Source organism: Salvelinus fontinalis, chromosome 18, assembly GCF_029448725.1.
Source record: "Salvelinus fontinalis isolate EN_2023a chromosome 18, ASM2944872v1, whole genome shotgun sequence".
Lineage (NCBI taxonomy): Eukaryota > Metazoa > Chordata > Actinopteri > Salmoniformes > Salmonidae > Salvelinus > Salvelinus fontinalis.
In genome coordinates, this window is record NC_074682.1 from 37,264,818 (window position 1) to 37,282,567 (window position 17,750).

A 17,750-nucleotide genomic window follows, 5' to 3' on the forward strand; every position below is an offset into this window, starting at 1 on the left:
AGCTACTCTTTCTGAGGTCCACATGAAACATGACATAATACATAGTACAGAACATTATCAAGGACTGAAATACATACATTTAAAACATCACACACAGCCTACATATCAGTACAAACACACAATATCTAGGTCTAATACATAGTACAGTGCAAATTACAATACAATATATATAACATGTCTGTGTCTCTTCACAGTCCCCTTTGTGCAGTAAGGTGTTCTTTTATCTCTTTTTTTAAACTGGTTTTATTGAAAGCTTGAGTTACCTGTAGCCAAGGCTCTATTTAAGATTGTACTTTCCCTGCCTCTGTTCTGGACCTGTTTGCATGTCTTGTGTTGTATAAAGCGCTCATCATTTCAAAAAGGCTACAGTGCATGTCATATTAAACAGCATAACACTCTAAATAGGTCAGGAGCCAGACAGGGAGCCTAAGAAGGAACACAAAATATTTTGGGGGGGTAAATTATTTAAATTTATTTTTAAGGCTATAGCCTACAAGAAATACATTGTGAAGCATTTGCGAGTGCTACACACTAGGGAGTCAGTGACATTAAGCGCTCAGCATTTAAACAACTTGTTGTTGTATTAAATCATTTTAGTCTAGAAATTGCACATATATGCTGTGATCTACTAAAATTAAATAAAAAATTATAAATGCCTTATTAGGCTCAGTCTGCATGCCTTTGAAATCATTTTAAGAAACTCCAGTTTGGCTAGTCTGTGGCTTCAGATTTATGCGATGGTGCCTGGAGAGCAGACCAGTAGCGGAGAATATCCTCTCCATGCTTGCAGAGCCACTGGGGAGTTTTGTTTTCTATAGGTAGGCCTAACGTTTTTTCGGCAAAATAACCCAATCAAAATGGAAAGCTCCTTGAACATTGGAATATGCCAGGCGTATTATAATACTACCAAAAATTAAGGACACCTTTAAGAGATCTGTTTTTTAGTTTTAAATACTTTGCTACAATGACACATTTAATTAGCTACCCAACTCATTCCTTTATTTTAGCATGTACACATAGTAAGTAAGTCATCATGCGTTTGGGATGTGTCTTTTCAGATTCCACAATGTTTCTTTAGTTGTGGACATTACTCCCTCTCTTGCTCTTGGTCCTCATATTTGTAAGTCACCTTGATTTTGCACCTGTACATTTGATCAGTTTCTTTATGAAAATATTTAGGGAACTCCATGACAGTAGCTAAAGCAAGGGGCTATAGCAGCACACAAGTAGACTACAAATGCATGCTGGGCCCGGCATGCCCTGAGCTTTTGATGTGAGCGCTACTTGGAGCAGGCGAAAAGGCCGACAAGTCAGCCTTTGGGAATCTCGCTCCAGTCAAATTGGACACGCTCTGCTCTAGCTCCGCTCTGAACACTAGCCGCATTTGGTAAGCTAACACACCCACACACACTCATCTCCCCTTCCCTGCTCTGTTTTTAGCTACCTTAAAAATGTGGGTCGACACACACGTTAACTTAGCGATCTCAGTTCTTACATTACACACATTCTTACCTCCCTTCAGTAACAGTTTGGTATGTTATAAGGACGACGCAGACAAGATTTCATGTTTAATTTATGTGGCGTTTATTGTACTTATCAATGTTTCGGATGAGCGCTCTGTTTGTTTCTGTTCCTCTGTCTCTGTAGCTTCCGGGTATTCTGGAATAAAGACACGAGATACGGCAATCGGGCTGGCTTTGTAGTGCCTGTCCCATGGAAGACACCATGTCAGGAGTGATGGGATTATGTAAATGTGTTATATTGCGCTATATTGTATCATTAAAAACCGATTGCTAAGGTTCAATGAAGATAATTCATGATATGATTAGTTTAGTGGAAAATGTAGGCTTTGGTGTTGGTAAGGGGGGCGGGTGGCGTTTTGATTGAGTTGTTGATGGGGCAGCACTGTTTTATCTGTCCCATAATGTATACTTTTGGTGGTGTAAAACATTGTAATAGATACTGGAAACTTGTTTTAACAACTTCTCAACACAAGCTATACTTGACACAATATGCACCCATCCCCCTCTTTACCCCCACACATTTTGTTCTCATCAGATAACAACCACAGACCCACACACACTCCCCTCCCCCATGAACAGGCCCCTGCTAAAACAACCCCACACACATTATATTCAAGGATGAGACTTTAAGACAAAGAACCATGTTAAGAGCCAATGGAACGTCGACACCAGGCCCGAACAGGACTACCCACGACCCAGAGTGACCAATCAGAAGGCCAGACTACCAGATTCAACCTACTTCCTTTTGCTGTATAATGAACTGCAAAATATGTTTAGGCTCTCTTTTTTCCGATGGTTCCATACGAGCCAGACGAACGGGGCCGTGCAGCACGCTTTGCCAGATATCTTTACCTTTAATAAACTGCCTTTATTAAACCATGTTCACCTCGTCCTATGTCTCAACTTGGCCTCCTGTCTCCAATAACGATTTATCAACAGTGGCAGTACTGTTTTTCTTCCAGAATCACTATGTAAATAAACACCCTTGCGCAGTACTTTTACGGCCATCGTTTTATTTGATAGAGGTTAGGTTTTTCAGTTTAGCCTTCTGGCCTACTCTACTCTACATATGGTGGCAGCAGTGGGATGGCCCACCGCAAATCAGTGAATTCCAAAAATAGATATAAAGGAACGCGTACAGAGTTGTTCGCATCAACTTTCAGAAAAGGTATCTAAAATTCAAACGGGGTGGAATACCATGGAATCATCCGGTGAAGAAGAGGTCAATTATGAGAAACTAGGAGCCTGGCCAAGGGGCCAAACACAACCAGAATCGCTTGAGTTGCAGATTGAACCACCAGATACAGCCATAAAAGACCAGCCAACTGAAGGAGACTTCAAGCAGGAGTTCCGGGGCCTACGACAATATATCCTCACAGCGCCTCACCAAGCGGAACTCGTAAGTGAGAACCCAAGATTGGGTCTGCCAACACCAGGTCGACAGAGGATTGACACAGCAGGGACTTCAACTCCACAGAAGGGTCCCCAAGCAGTGATGAGGCCAGGCCCAGCACCAGGAGATCAGTCCAGCAGTGCTAACATCCACCCTCCAGCATTTCTGAGGAAGGAGCCGAAGATGCCTTCATACCAGCAGGGGGAGGACATTGGAAATTAGCTGCTGAGGTTTGAGCGAATTGCCAAGATGTGGCGGTGGCCGGAGGTAGAGTGGGCCTGCAGGCTTGTCCCATTGCTCAGGGTCAAGGCCTTAGAGGCTTACACCGCAATGGATGAGGGGTTGTTCAACATGTTGAAGGAAGCGATGCTGGTGAAGTTCAACATGTCCCCGGAGACCTACCGTCAACGCTTCAGAGCTGTCAACGCCATTGGGTGAGTTGCCGACGGAGACATACCACCGCCTCAAGGGCCTCTACCGTTGATGGGTTCGACCGGAGGAGAAGACACAGGACGAGATCGGTGAGGTCCCTCATCCTCAAGCAACTTCTACATGTTCTCCCACACGACATTCCAAACTGGGTCCAAGAGCATGAGCCCAAGGATGGACTTATGGCAGCCAGGTTGGCTATGCAGCACCTTAATCCATGAAAAGGGGAGCCACCACGACCTTCAGCACCCTCTCCAAGGAGTTTCATAGACACAAGGGACATCAGAGATGGTGGAGGTAACTCTGGGGGGTATGTGTCTGGGAGGAGGGAAGTAAGGGATCATGCATTTCACTCTGATGGGAGGGGCCTGACCTGTTTTTATTGTCAGCAGCAAGGGCACAAAGCTTCAATGTGTCCACTACGTAAATCCAAGCTCTCAGGTTACTGTTATGTGCCCAGAGAGGGGGATGATGTTCAGGATAGGCACAGTGGGGAAGGGTCAGTCTTGGTACCTGTAAAAGTGAATGATAATAGTCTTACTGCAATGATTGACACAGGCAGTTCCCTGACTTTGATCAGAAAATGTAATGTACCTGGTAATGGCATTGATTATGGTCACCAGACACTGATCCAGTGTGTCCACGGTGACCAGTCACAGCATCCCACAGCTGAGCTCACAGTTTAGATTCAGGGCCAGAAGTACCTTCTCAAAGTTGCGATAATGGAGAATCTACCTTTTGAGATGATTTTGGAGAGGGATGTGCCTGTACTCTGATATGTTGTGAAATGTGGGGGGTCAGCTATATGAGCAGTCAGTTTGCCAATCTGATGTTCATGTGTCATGCATAGTTGTCTCTCGTGCCCAGGCCAAAGATGGTTTACAACCTCTGCTTGACTTGTGATAGTCTGTGCGAGGGGGGAACCAAAGGGCCCAGAAAGTCATCCTGTACCTGTTGCTGACGTGTCTGGGTTAGAGGTGCAATGGGATGTTCCAAAGGTCTGGGAAGAGAGCAAGGAACTATCCAAGGGAACATCCTTCCTGGGCCGCAGAGTAGAAGAAGAGGACGAGTCGGAGGGGATCACAGAGACATGGAAGGGATGAGCAGAGGTCATACTGGCTCACCTGGAAGAAGGTAAGCAAGATGAGCAGCTGTTTGGCGAGTATCAAGCCCTCTTCAGTCAGAAGCCAGGAAGAACCAAGGTTCTGGAACACATCATCCGTTTGAAGCCTGATCAGAACCCTATGCACCAGCTTTCTTACCATGTGTCTGAGAGGCTGGTGGTAGCCCTCAAGGAAGAGGTCCATACCATGATAGAGATGGATGTTGTTGAGCCATTATCATTGTCATTGTCCCAAAGAAGGATGTCTCTTTGCGTCTCTGCATGGACTTTCGTAAGGTGAATGCCTGCTCCCAGTTTGATGCCTACCCCATGCCCTGCATTGATGACTTACTGGAGAGAATATGTAGAGCTCATTACATCACCACATTGGATCTCTGCAAAGGGTACTGGCATGTGCCCCTGAACTAACTATCCAAGGCCTACACTGCCTTCTGGACGCCAATGGTCCTGTTCCAGTTCAAGGTTATGCCGTTTGGCCTTCATGGGGCCCCTGTGACTTTCCAGAGGACTGTGATGATTGCTGTGCTGCCTACTTGGATGACGTGGTGATCTACAGCCACTCCTGGGAGGAGCACATACAACATCTTAGCAGAGTAGTGGGGAAGATTCATGATGCGGACTTCACCCATAACCTCCTGAAGTATGAGTGTGCGAAACAGGAGACAAAGTACCTGGGTTACCAGCTGGGTAAGGGTGAAGTTCGGGCCTCAGGTGGACAAAGTGGAGTCCATCAGGAACAGCCCTCAACCCAGAACCAAGACACAGGTGAAGTCCTTCCTAGGTCTGGCAGCGTGGTACCGGAGATTAATTCCCCAGTTCTCGACCATCGCGGTTCCTCTGACCAACCTCACTTCAAAGGTAGCCAGCAACCCTGTGAAGTGGACTGAGGAGTGTGAGGAAGCATTCATAATGCTGAAAAAACACATGTGCTCATCCTCTGTTCTCCAGAGCTGGGATTTTCAGAAGAGGTTCCTCAAACAGGTGGACGCTTCGGCTGTGGGAATTGGAGCTGTACTGGCCCAAAGGGAGCCAGGAGAAGAGCTCATTGTGCTGTACCTGAGTCAGAAGCTCTTGCCCAGGGAAACCAAGTATTTGACCATCGAGAAGGAGGCTATAAAGTGGGCACTAGATAGCCTCCGGTACTACCTTCTTGGGAGAGAATTTGACCTGCACACGGACCACACAGCCCTGACCTGGATCCAGACCATGGTGACCGGAATTCTCGCGTGACCAGGTGGTATCTGGAGCTCCAGCCCTTCCAGTTCTTTGTCTGTCACAAGGTAGGAAAATAAAATGTCACAGCATACTACCTATTCCGTCTCAAGAACATGGTCGCTTCAGGAGAGGAGGAAGGTAATGTGACGCAGCACACAAGTCGTTTACAAATGCATGGGGGGCCCAGCATGCCCCGAGCTCTTGATGTCAGCGATACTTGGAGAGGGCAAGAAGGCCGACAAGCCAGCCTTTGGGAATCTTGCTCCAGTCAAATTGGGCAAGCTCTGCTCTAGCTCCGCTCACATACTCTGGTAGAGAGAGCTCATTTACTGGCAGTGGTAGACTCGTCAGGGAGCTCGCTCGTGTGCCATCTTGCGCAGTGTCTTCCTCTTTCAAGTCCTGGGGAATAGGGCCTGGTCCGAAATGAGCAGTACATCCACAGCTGCAAACTTGTTGAAGTAGAAATCTTCATTCAAATCGAGGTTAGTGATCGCTGTTCTGATGTCCAGGAGCTGTTCGGAAATGACGGTGGAAATATCATGAACATAAAAGTTAACATCAGTGTAAAAAAACTCACAAAATAGCTAAATTGGTCAGGAGGCCGTAAGACGGAAGCTATCTACTGCAGCGCCATCTTCATATCTACAATTAATATAATCTATTTGTCAAGGATAGCACAAGGTTAGGTTAAGACATCCACCAGGTTAGCCGACTAAACTCAACTCCACAATTTACGATGGAGTTGAGTGGCAACTAGTGTGGGCGGATTAGAGCTCCGAAGTTAATTATTTTTTGAGTTACTGATTTCAGCACCCAAAGAATAGCCTGCAATTACACATGACATTGTTCTGTGTAATTGCTGGGTAATCTTTGGGTGCTATCATCTGTCGTTTTTTTATTTAAAATAAAAGTTTTTTTGTGTGAAGTTGGAGTTCCAGTCAGCCCACACTAGTCGTTGCTCAAATCCATCCTAAATCGTGTTGAGTTCAGCATCCACCAGGTAGGCCTGCATGTCAATACCCCTATTATAAAGCCCTACAACATAGGGCTATTAACTTAACACAGTGGTTAAAGTTAAATAATAGAATAATGTATTGTATTTACAAATGACATGATTTTGCTTATTGGCATAGGCTTACACTTACGATTAAATTATGTTGTGTATGAGGCAAAAGGTGAGAGTCCCATGAACAATATAAGGATTGGGATAAGATAATATCACATTAACTCCCCATTCTATCAATTCATCGATATATTTGCAAAATTATCCCCATATCAATATTATTGATGTCTTGTTGTCAGTAGTGGATCCTGCGGAGCAGTTTTGGTGAGAAGCGTAGCTCTGTGTTGTGAACTGTAACCTATCTATATGCTCCTTAGCGGTGGCGCGTATAGTGGTTACCATACAGTTGAGCATGGTGGTACACGAGACCCGGGAATCAGTCCTCCAGTGTGACGTGGAACCGACGTCCGCCCCCAGATCCTCCTTATCAGTAGAAAATGGGCAGTCCCTCCACCGAGGAGACAGCGGCGTCCAAAACGTGACTCATGTGACAGAGGTAGGTCACTCTGCGAGCGAGAGTCAGAGGGGTTTATTTAACACGTAGCTCTAGTGTCCTCCCCCACTCCCAACGCGCAACCAAGATTAGTGCATCTTCAGGGCTACCTCTTGACTGACTTCGTGGAGATCTCCGGGACAATTTTCTCCCATTCGGCGACAAATATAATAATAACAACAATTGAAATATAAAGGAAAATACATTTTCTCTACATATTATTAATCTCGAGTTAGTAGGAATGCTGAACGATTTTTTGTGAAAGAATTTAAGGGCGATTTACTTGTATTACATTTCATATGCATCCTTGAGTGAATACATTGGGAAAACAAGCTTGCCCTTTCGTGATTAGTTTGGAGTAGGCCTAAAGATAATGGAAATGGAAAGGATTCAAAGGGCGCAACTCTCTCCCAAGTACCAGCAGGCTGAGCTGTCTGACATGCAAGGGTAAGTTGCTGAGAAAGACACTTGTGCAATGGCCATGCTTGTCCTGTGCCTCTACATAGTGTCACACATTTGTCTCTTTTGACATTGAGTGCGCAACTTCACCAAACTCACATCTCATTGACTGTCTTCTGCCTTTCTTTAGGATGGATTTCCCTATATATGTATACAAATCCCGTCGGGGAATGAAACGAGCAGAGGAGTGCAAGGTTGGTAGAAATATTTGTGTTTATTCACTGTATTTTCATGGGAAATAATACTTTTGAATGTAATAGTATTACAATAAGAATATTATGATTATACAATATTATTTAAACTATACATTGTTTTAAGTCACTCAGTTGGCCTGATAATTCAGATCATGCCCTGACCCGTTTTCCCATCTTATGTAAGGCTTGAAGTCCATGTTAGTGTTGATAGGGCTGCTTGTCAAATTGCTGTAGGTGTTCGGTAACCTCAATATGACTCCACCTAACCTACTTTCACACTCCTGCCTTTAGGAAAACTACAAACTACCTCATCGACTTATTGAGAAGAAAAGGCGAGACAGGATAAACGAGTGCATCGCTCAGTTGAAAGATTTATTGCCTGAGCACCTGAAACTTACAGTAAGTTCCTATTTATCTGGAAGTAGCACAGTAATAACTAGTTCACTGCTTGTAGATGTTAGCTAAGGCGCCGTTAAGTGGTTGCTTTGTGGTACTTCAGGTTTTGGTATCGGCGTGACTAACAGTTGAGATTTTATAAAATCATTTAAATCAATGAAGTTAAATACTTAAACAAATTCTGAAATGGTGCAAATTTCCTTAGATCAGTATTTTTATGATTCAGGTAGTGATATCGGATATATGATCAAATGTTGAAGATCGAATTTTAATTTGAGTATAACTAGTTATTGTTGTTGTTCCTCCAAGTTTGTGTGTGTGCTGCTGAGTGTGTGTGTGTTCCTTAAGAGTGGAGCCCCAGCTGACAGTAGTGTGTGTTATTCTCTAGACTCTTGGCCATCTGGAGAAGGCTGTGGTTTTGGAGCTCACGCTCAAGCATGTGAAAGCCCTCACCACTCTACTGGAAAACCAGCAGCAGAAAATCCTCGCTCTGCAGAATGGCATGCAAATCGGTGAGAAGAAACATACACACACACCCCCACAATAAGATGATTCTGCAGAAGGGCATGCAAATCAGTGAATTTAAATATAGCTTGTCATCTCTTGCCTTGACTCGTTTCCATTTGGATGCAGACAACATCCTCACTAATTCTCAAATGCAGCACAGTGCATTTCTCATCTATTGCATTATTATAACATGTTACCGGAATAAGAAACTGAGAGAGAATAACTCATAAATTTAGAATGGATGTGGTTGAATATAAGGGGAAATTTTACCCATAATAAGATTTATTTCTTATGAGAATTTCTCCAAATGAAATGAGAGTAGTTTGGTAGTTTCCATAATAATGCATTGTGGTAGTTCTGTATTTGACGTTGTTGTTCCTTCCTGTCTACAGAGCAGTCCTCTCCCAGCCAGGAGAACAGTGAGGAGATGTTCCGCTCAGGCTTCCACGTCTGTGCCCAGGAGGTTTTACAGTACCTGGCCAAGCAGGAGGGTGACAGAGACCTCACACCCTCCCACATGATCAACCACCTGCACAAGGTGGTCACTGAGATCCTCCAGGTCCCTCCCCACAGCCCCTGGCCCGAAAAGACCCCCAGCCACCACCACGCCCAGAGGGAGAAGCCTGTAGGCCAGCCCCCCAAGCCCAGCGAGGTCCACAGGAAGAACTGTGTGCCAGTCATACAGCGGGCGTATGCCCAGGTGGGCGGTGAGCAAAGCGGCAGTGATACAGACACAGACAGCGGCTACGGTGGCGAGCAGGGTGAGCATCTGGCGTCGCGTGCAGGGTACTACAGCCAAGAGAGCCAGCTGAAGAGAGCGCTGGGCGAAAAGACGGCATCATTGGGCGTCAAGCAGGAAGATGAACCTCGCCACAAACATGCCCGGGTGGAGTCATCCGATGACGAGTTTCTCTCAGGTGGAGAGTCATCCTCATCCTCTTCATCCTCCTCCAGCGGTCACGGCAGCTACATGAGCGCCTACTCCCCCCACCAGGCCCAACCTCATCCTCTCTGCATGCCCTTCTACCTCATCCCCCCTTCTGCTGCCGCTTATCTACCCATGCTGGAGAAGTGCTGGTACTCTGGGGCCATGCCCATGATCTACCCTGGCCTGGGGGGCTCCGCACAGGGCATGCCTAGCGACACGCATGCCCAACCTTCCCTGATTACGATATCCCCCAGGGGGCACTCTCCCTCTCCCCTCACCGTGGCCCAGAGCCTCATGGACTCACCAGCCCTCCTCCAAGCGTTAAAGCCCATTAACCTGGAAACCAAAGACTGAGAGACCACTGAACAGTGTTATTGAACATAGAGACTGCTCTGCCGAGAGGGAACATGGGGGAGAACATGACTGACAGTCAGATCACCCACCATCACCCCTCTCCCCTGGTCCCTCACCCCAGAGGTCAGAAGACAGAAGGGAGACAGACAGAGAGCATGCACCTGATCTGGTCCCGGACCGGTGATGCATCATCCACAGCCACACTGCTGCGAAGAGAAGAAAGAGTGAAGGTGTAGAATGAAGACAGCTGAACCTGTTACCTGACCCTCAACCTTCTGAATGTTTGACTTAAAATGCATACCCCCACCAGAGAGCTGAGTGCACCAATGACCCCACTGATCTGGACCTGCCCTAAACACACACCCTTGGTTGAATGTAAAAGAGAGGCAATCCCGTAGATGCTGCTGTTGAGGTTTCTACATGCTGATGACACTGACAGGTCTCAGTTGTATCTGCTGCCATAGAGACACATACCGTCCTAAATCATGTTACACCTAATGTCAACAGTCACCTTTCACCCAAAGGCCACTGTCTATCTACCTTAGGTAACCATTGCCATCACTGACAATGCCCTTTGCCCCATTTCCTATGACAACAACAAGCGCTGTGACTAAAATAATGATCCTCACAACTGTACAGCCAGGAGCAAAGGGTACGCCAATTCACACCTTATGGAGTTAGTGATGTCATCACGTGACTATGTCGAGTTGGCAATTCGCTGACTGTTGAGATGGATTATCTGTCATTATTGTGTATACTTCTTGTACATCTCTATTTTTGATATGTGTCCTAATTCTCGGACTAGAGAGAGGGGTAGTAGAGTGTGGACAGTCATTTTAGTGTAAAATAAACCCTTTACATACATGCCCTGTGCTGGCCCTGGTCTGCGTTTTTCAGCAATCCGCTTCTCCTCAAATCAAACCTGGTGTTTGTTCATGCTGTTGCCTTTTACTTGTGAAAAGCTGATAAAAACATCATCAGATGTTTATTAAATGTATTTGTATGAATACTGCAGTCTAAGGAGTTGGCGAGAAGTGAATGTATACGTTTTAACAGAATATTTGTTTTCTATAGAAAGAGGTACTTGGGACCTACCAGAAAGTTGTTGATGTACATACTTTGTCTATAAATGGTGATATACATTATATAAGCGTATTAATAAAGTATTTTTTCCTGTGGAAAGCCTGTCTGCTTGGTTCCTCATGAGTGAGTAGAGAGCATCTTGAGGTGAAATGTAATCTCCTGGGATATATTTCTCCCACAATCACAACTCTGTCGGGGGGAACTCTTATAGAATGGGGAGAGTTGCTGCAGTCTGCTTACTGGACGGGCACTGCTAGTCACAAGAAGAGAAACACCGCTATGGTGACAGACAGATACTGTGGTGGTCCCTGAACAATCAGTGCGCTCTAAAGGCCATGTGGTTTTATCTTTCATATATTTAGGAGGTTGTTTAAAGTAGAGAGCTTCACATTTCCAAAAAGTTGGACCCGGACACTAATGGACACGAGAACAATCAGACCCGAACCCAAATGGACTCTACAACAACCAGACCTAGACCCAACCCATACCCAACCGAGTGACAAAAAAACGCTAACTAGCTAGCCATTTCACATCGGTTACAGAAGCACAATAAAGAGACCTATTATTCAGCATCCATTTTATGTAGATAGTTACAATCAAAATGTTATCACTCCATAGTCCAGTCTATATAGTTCATGGTAAACACAGAATTGGGCACTGGGTCAAAGTTCCTGTGCAATGATAATGAATAAACTGGAATCAAGGTTTAAAGAACAGGTGTAAGTTTAAATCATAGATGTTGAGTTTAACAAACCTCAGGCTGATCAAGAGACCAAATGGAGAAGATGTCAAGACTGCAAGAAGATAAAAGGGAAAGAACATTAACAGACTGACACAAATGAGAAGCCAGCAGGCACTCTTATTCACAGCTTAATATTACCTTGCTCAGTCACACACGGCTGTCACATGAACGGCCACATAGCTATCCCCGGTAGCTGTGATTGGTGAGTTGATGGGAAGGGAGGGCTACTCGGCAGCCAGGTGTAAATGAGCATGGACACACCAGCCTGCTCTTCCATTTCCCTCACCATCTCTTTCCTCACCCTGCTCTAGTATGCTGACAAAGTCCTATTGGTTTACAAATACAGCTAATTTAATTGACAAAAAAAGCCTCATAGACACTATTAAATATAACATATCCTACTATTCTTTGGTGTCTTCTCCCCCTAGTGTGTAGATATGATAATACATCTGCCATTTATCATCCTGTTTTTCTGTGCCGTTATCCAGTAGAGATCCTCAGCCATGTGTGGCCCCCTGCTGGGAGAATAGAGAACCATCACCTCACTGATAGGATAGAATGACTTCAACAAAACATTACAATGGTTGGGCCAATAGTTAAGACAAATATTTATTTCAACAAAGCAATAATTTCATACTTCCTTTAAAGTTGTTGGCTTATGAGTCAATACACATACTTAGATCTGTCCTCACTGTCCTGCTAGTGGGGGTTTGATGGAAGGTTCTGGGCCTTATCTTTGACTCCAGCCCTTTGGTTGATGTTCCCGCACGGGGTTGAGCTCGGGGACTGTCATCACAGTGACTCTGTCGTTGACCACGTTCTGCCCCACGTAGCCCAGAGAAAATTATTTATTTTATCTTTCATCGTGGTGTAGGAAACAGACAGCCGTCCAGAGTAGTGTTGAATATTTTCCAGGTATTTTACAAATGTTCCATCCCGAAAATAAACAAATTTTCTCCCGGGTAGCCCGGTATTTCCCGCCAAAACAGGAAGTGTCATTCAAAAGCATTATAAAGCATATAAAGAGGCCTGTCTGGATTTGATTAGAGCTTTGATAGAAAATTCAAGCCTGATGCTACTTGAGCCTGATGAGCCATACATTAAATACATTTAATGAGCTCAAGCCCAAACCCAAATTATTGTGCTGTTATCCAATACATAGTATATATCAGGGATCATCAACTAGATTCAGTCGCAGGACAAATGTTTTCTTTTGGGGATGGTCGGGGCCGGGACAGTTTTAGAGCACTCTCTTCTGATTGTGTCAGAGTGCAGAGTAACTGTAGCCTAACCAATTTGCTAGGGCGAGTAAGCTAGCCAACTTTAGTCAGTTACCTTGGGTACTTGACTGCCTTTGTGTGGTCAGAATGCTTGGATCAAGCCTACTCCTTGGCCAGATCGTCCAGTGTGCCCTCTGAACGCTCCAAGAGCAGAACATGTGAGCGGAGTTGAGTGGTTGAAAGTCCCGCTCATGGCTCATGCCCTCCATGTACTTTTTAACCACTCCGCTAAAAACCGCTCCATGCTCACAGGACAACAAATTACTGGTCCAAATTTTCTCCATTTTCTAAAATCACAATTTAACCAACATTTATCTATTTTTGTGACTATCTGGACCAACCATTTGGTTTTGAAGTATTGAAACCAAACCATATGGATTTGAATTAAAAGCATTTGAATAAACATTAAAAGGTGAATGTAATTATGTTTTTTTTAATAGAACCTTTATTTAACTAGGCAAAATCTTATTTACAATGACGGCCTACAAGAAGCGCGTATCATTTCAAATAGGCAACATGTCATATTAAACACCATATAAACACTCTAAATAGGTCAGGAGCCAGACAGGTAGCCTAAGACGGAAAATTAATTATTTAGACTATATTATTTTTATTATTTCAAGGCTATAGCCTACAAAGAAATACATTGTGAAGCATTTGCGAGTGCAACACAATAGGGTGGTAGGGACATAAATCACTCAGCATTTAAACAACATTTTGTTGTATTAAATCATTATAGTCTAAATTGTGCATATAAGAAGTGATTTACTTAGAATGAAATACAAATTAAACCAAAAAATGACTTATTAGTGCATCTTTCTAGTGCTCGATGGTGCCAGGCTGCCCTTCATTACGCACAGCTGTTACCATCATTACGCACGTCTGCGCTCATTGGACTCACCTGGACTCCTTCACGTTTTGATTGCCTTCCCTATATCTGTTTCATCCCCATGTCAGCATTATTGTCGTTTTGTTTTACCCTGTCCAGACGCTGTCCGTATTCTGTTCCTGTCCGTGTTTTCATTAAATCTTCACTCCCTGTACTTGTTTCTCGTCTCCAGCGTCTGTCCTTACAGAATGCTGACACCAATATTTGAAGTATCAGAGAGGTTTTTGTTCTTTGTTTTGTTGGTGACGTCAGGTCCAGGTGCCGCTGCCGTAGGAACCGTGGGTGCCTCAGCTGGCTCGTCAGGCTACCACACCTCGGCCCGCTCATCAGGCTCCCATGCCTCAGCTGGCTTATCGGGCTCACATCCCACGTCATGCATTAGTCGGCTCGTCAGGTTCCCACGCTTCAGCTGGCTGGAAGTGTTCCCACGCCATGGCTGGCTCGTTGGGCTCCCACGCCTCGGCCGGCTCATCAGGCCTCAGCCGGATCGTCAGGCTCCCACGCCTCAGCCGGTTCGTCGGGCTTCTACGCCTCAGCCAGCTAGTCTAGCATCCATGCCTCGATCCAGCCCGTCAGGCTCGCCCAGGTGGGACGCCGGGAGGTGCCGCTAGAGGGTAGGGGGTACTGTCACACCTGCTCCCGCTTCCCCTCTCTGGCGCTCGAGGGTGCCAGGCTGCCCTTCATTACGCACCCCTGACACCATCAATATGCGCATCTGCGCTCATTGGACTCACCTGGACACCTTCACGTTTTGATTGCCTTCCCTATATCTGTCTGGTTCCTCTGTTTCATCCCCATGTCAGCATTATTGTCGTTTTGTTTTCCCCTGTCCAGACGGTGTTCGTATTCTGTTCCTGTCTGTGTTTTCATTAAATCTTCACTCCCTGTACTTGCTTCTCGTCTCCAGCGTCTGTCCTTACAGAATGCTGACACCAATATTTGAAGCATCAGGGTGGTTTTTACTTTTTGTTTTGTTGGTGACATCGGGTCCAGGTGCCTGTGCCGTAGGAACCGGGGGTGCCTCAGCTGGCTCGCCAGGCTACCACGCCTCGGCCGGCTCATCAGGCTCCCACGCCTCAGCTGGTTCGTCGGGCTCCCTCGCTTCGGCCGGCTCATCAGGCTCACATCCCACGTCATGCATCAGCCTGTTCATCAGGTTCCCACACCTCAGTGGGATCATCAGGCTTTCAAATCTCAGCTGGCTCGTCAGGCTCCCACGCCTCGGCCGGCCAATCAGGCTCACATATCACGTCATGCCTCAGCCAGCTCCTCAGGTTCCCACGCCTCAGCTGGCTCGTCAGGTTCCCATGCCTCAGCTGGCTCGTCGGGCTCCCACGCCTCGGCCGGCTCGTCAGGCTCACATCCCACATCATGTCTCAGCCGGCTCGTCAGGTTCCGACACCTCAGCGGGATAGTCAGGCTTTCACGCCTCATCCGGATCGTCAGGCTCCCACGCCTCAGCCGGCTCGTCGGGCTCCTAAGCCTCAGCCAGCTCATCGGGCTTCTACGCCTTAGCCGGCTAGTCTAGCCTCGGGCCGGTCCGTCAGGCTCGCCCAGGTGGGACGCCGGGAGGGGCCCCTAGGGGGGGGTTACTGTCACACCTGCTCCCGCTTCCCCTCTCTGGCGCTCGAGGGCGCCAGGCTGCCCTTCATTACGCACACCTGTCACCATCATTACGCACATCTGTGCTCATTGGACTCACCTGTACTCCTTCACGTTTTGATTGCCTTCCCTATATCTGTCTGTTTCCTCTGTTTCATCCCCATGTCAGCATTATTGTCATTTTGTTTTCCCCTGCCCAGACACTGTCCCTATTCTGTTTGTGTTTTCATTAAATCTTCTCTCCCTGTGCTTGCTTCTCGTCTCCAGCGTCTGTCCTTACAAGTTTGGCCAGACTGTGCCTGGAGAGCAGGCCAGCAGCGGAGAATATCCTCTCCTCACTTGCAGAGCCACTGGGGATGCTAAACACCCTTTTGGTAACTCTTGCCAGGCTGGGCAGAGATGCAGAGTTGTTTTTTTAATTTTTCTATAGGTAGGACTAAAGGTTTTTAGGCAAAATAACCCAATCAAAATGGAAAGCTCCTTGAACATTGGAATATCAAATATAATTTTATTTGTTACACATTGTCGGTGATTAGGCCTACCACTGTTGTGTCAGCAGACTTAATGATGGTGTTTGAGTCGTGCTTGGTCACGCAGTTGTGGGTGAACAGGGAGTACAGGAGGGGACTAAGCACGCACCGCTGATGGGCCCGTGTTGAGGATCAGCGTGGCAGATGTGTTGTTGCCTACCCTTACCACCTATGGGTGGCTTGTCAGTAAGTCCAGGATCCAGTTGCAGAGGGAGGTGTTTAGTCCCAGAGTCCTTAGCCAGGCCTATTGGGCCAAAATCAATTATGGCCTATTATATGGACAATAGAACAGAAATTAGGGAAATGTTTAAGAGATCAGAATCTTTTGTTTATAAATACTTAAACGCTACAATGACACACTTAGTTATCTACCCACCTCGTTCCTTTCTTTTAGCATGTGCACATAGTAAGTACACCATCATGTTTTCGGGACAATGATTATTTAGATGTGAACACCACATCCCGCGCTCCCTCTCTTGCTCTTGGTCCTCATCTTTGTAAGTCACCTTGATTTAGCACCTGTGTGTTCTATCAGCTTCTTTATGAAAATATTTAACTAACTTTATGACAGTAGCTAAAGCAAGGGGCTATAGCAGCAAAAGTCGTTTTTAGGATATCTGTACTTTACTTTTTAACCTTTCACGCCTCTCTACCCCGGATCCGGGAGCACCCCCCACCCCCCCCACACTGAGTTGCATCGCTGCATAGCGTCACAATTAAATAGTAGCATCTAAATATCATTAAATCACAAGTCCAAGACACCTAATGAAAGATACAGATCTTGTGAATAAAGCCACCATTTCAGATTTTTAAAATGTTTTACAGGGAAGACAAAATATGTACATCTATTAGCTAACCACGTTAGCAAAAGACACCATTTTTCTTTGTCCACCATTTTTTCTCAACACCAGTAGCTATCACCAATTCGGCCAAATAAAGATATTGATAGCCACTAACCAAGAAAAAACCTCATCAGATGACAGTCTGATAACATATTTATGGTATAGGATAGGTTTTGTTAGAAAAATGTGCATATTTCAGGTATAAATCATAGTTTACAATTGCACCCACCATCACAACTCGACTAGAAAAAATACAGAGCAACGTGTATTACCTAATTACTAATCATAAAACATTTCGTAAAAATACACAGCTCACAGCAATGGAAAGACACAGATCTTGTGAATTCAGACAATATTTCAGATGTTCAAAGTGTTTTACAGCGAAAACACAATAAATCGTTATATTAGCATACCACATGTGCAAACGTTACCAGAGCATTGATTCTAGCCAAAGAGAGCGATAACGTAATCATCGCCAAAATATATTAATTTTTTCACTAACCTTCTCAGAATTCTTCAGATGACACTCCTGTAACATCATATTACAACATACATATAGAGTTTGTTCGAAAATGTGCATATTTAGCCACAAAAAAACGTGGTTATACAATGACAATACTAGCCAAACTGGTCTGAAAGTGTCGGACGCCATCTTTGAGAGTGATCTAGTCTAATCGATAACTAATCATAAACTTGACTAAAAAA

General features: G+C 45.4%; 1 protein-coding gene across 1 annotated transcript; it reads left to right on the forward strand.

Moving 5' to 3' along the window:
• The first annotated feature begins 7,205 nt into the window (after window positions 1–7,205).
• LOC129815446 (class E basic helix-loop-helix protein 40-like) lies at window positions 7,206–11,259 on the forward strand. Its single transcript, XM_055869290.1, has 5 exons — window positions 7,206–7,686; window positions 7,829–7,892; window positions 8,184–8,291; window positions 8,677–8,800; window positions 9,188–11,259. Exons 1-5 carry the CDS (start codon window positions 7,613–7,615, stop codon window positions 10,075–10,077), a joined length of 1,260 nt encoding a protein of 419 aa, XP_055725265.1. The 5' UTR covers window positions 7,206–7,612; the 3' UTR covers window positions 10,078–11,259.
• The last annotated feature ends 6,491 nt before the right edge of the window (window positions 11,260–17,750 follow it).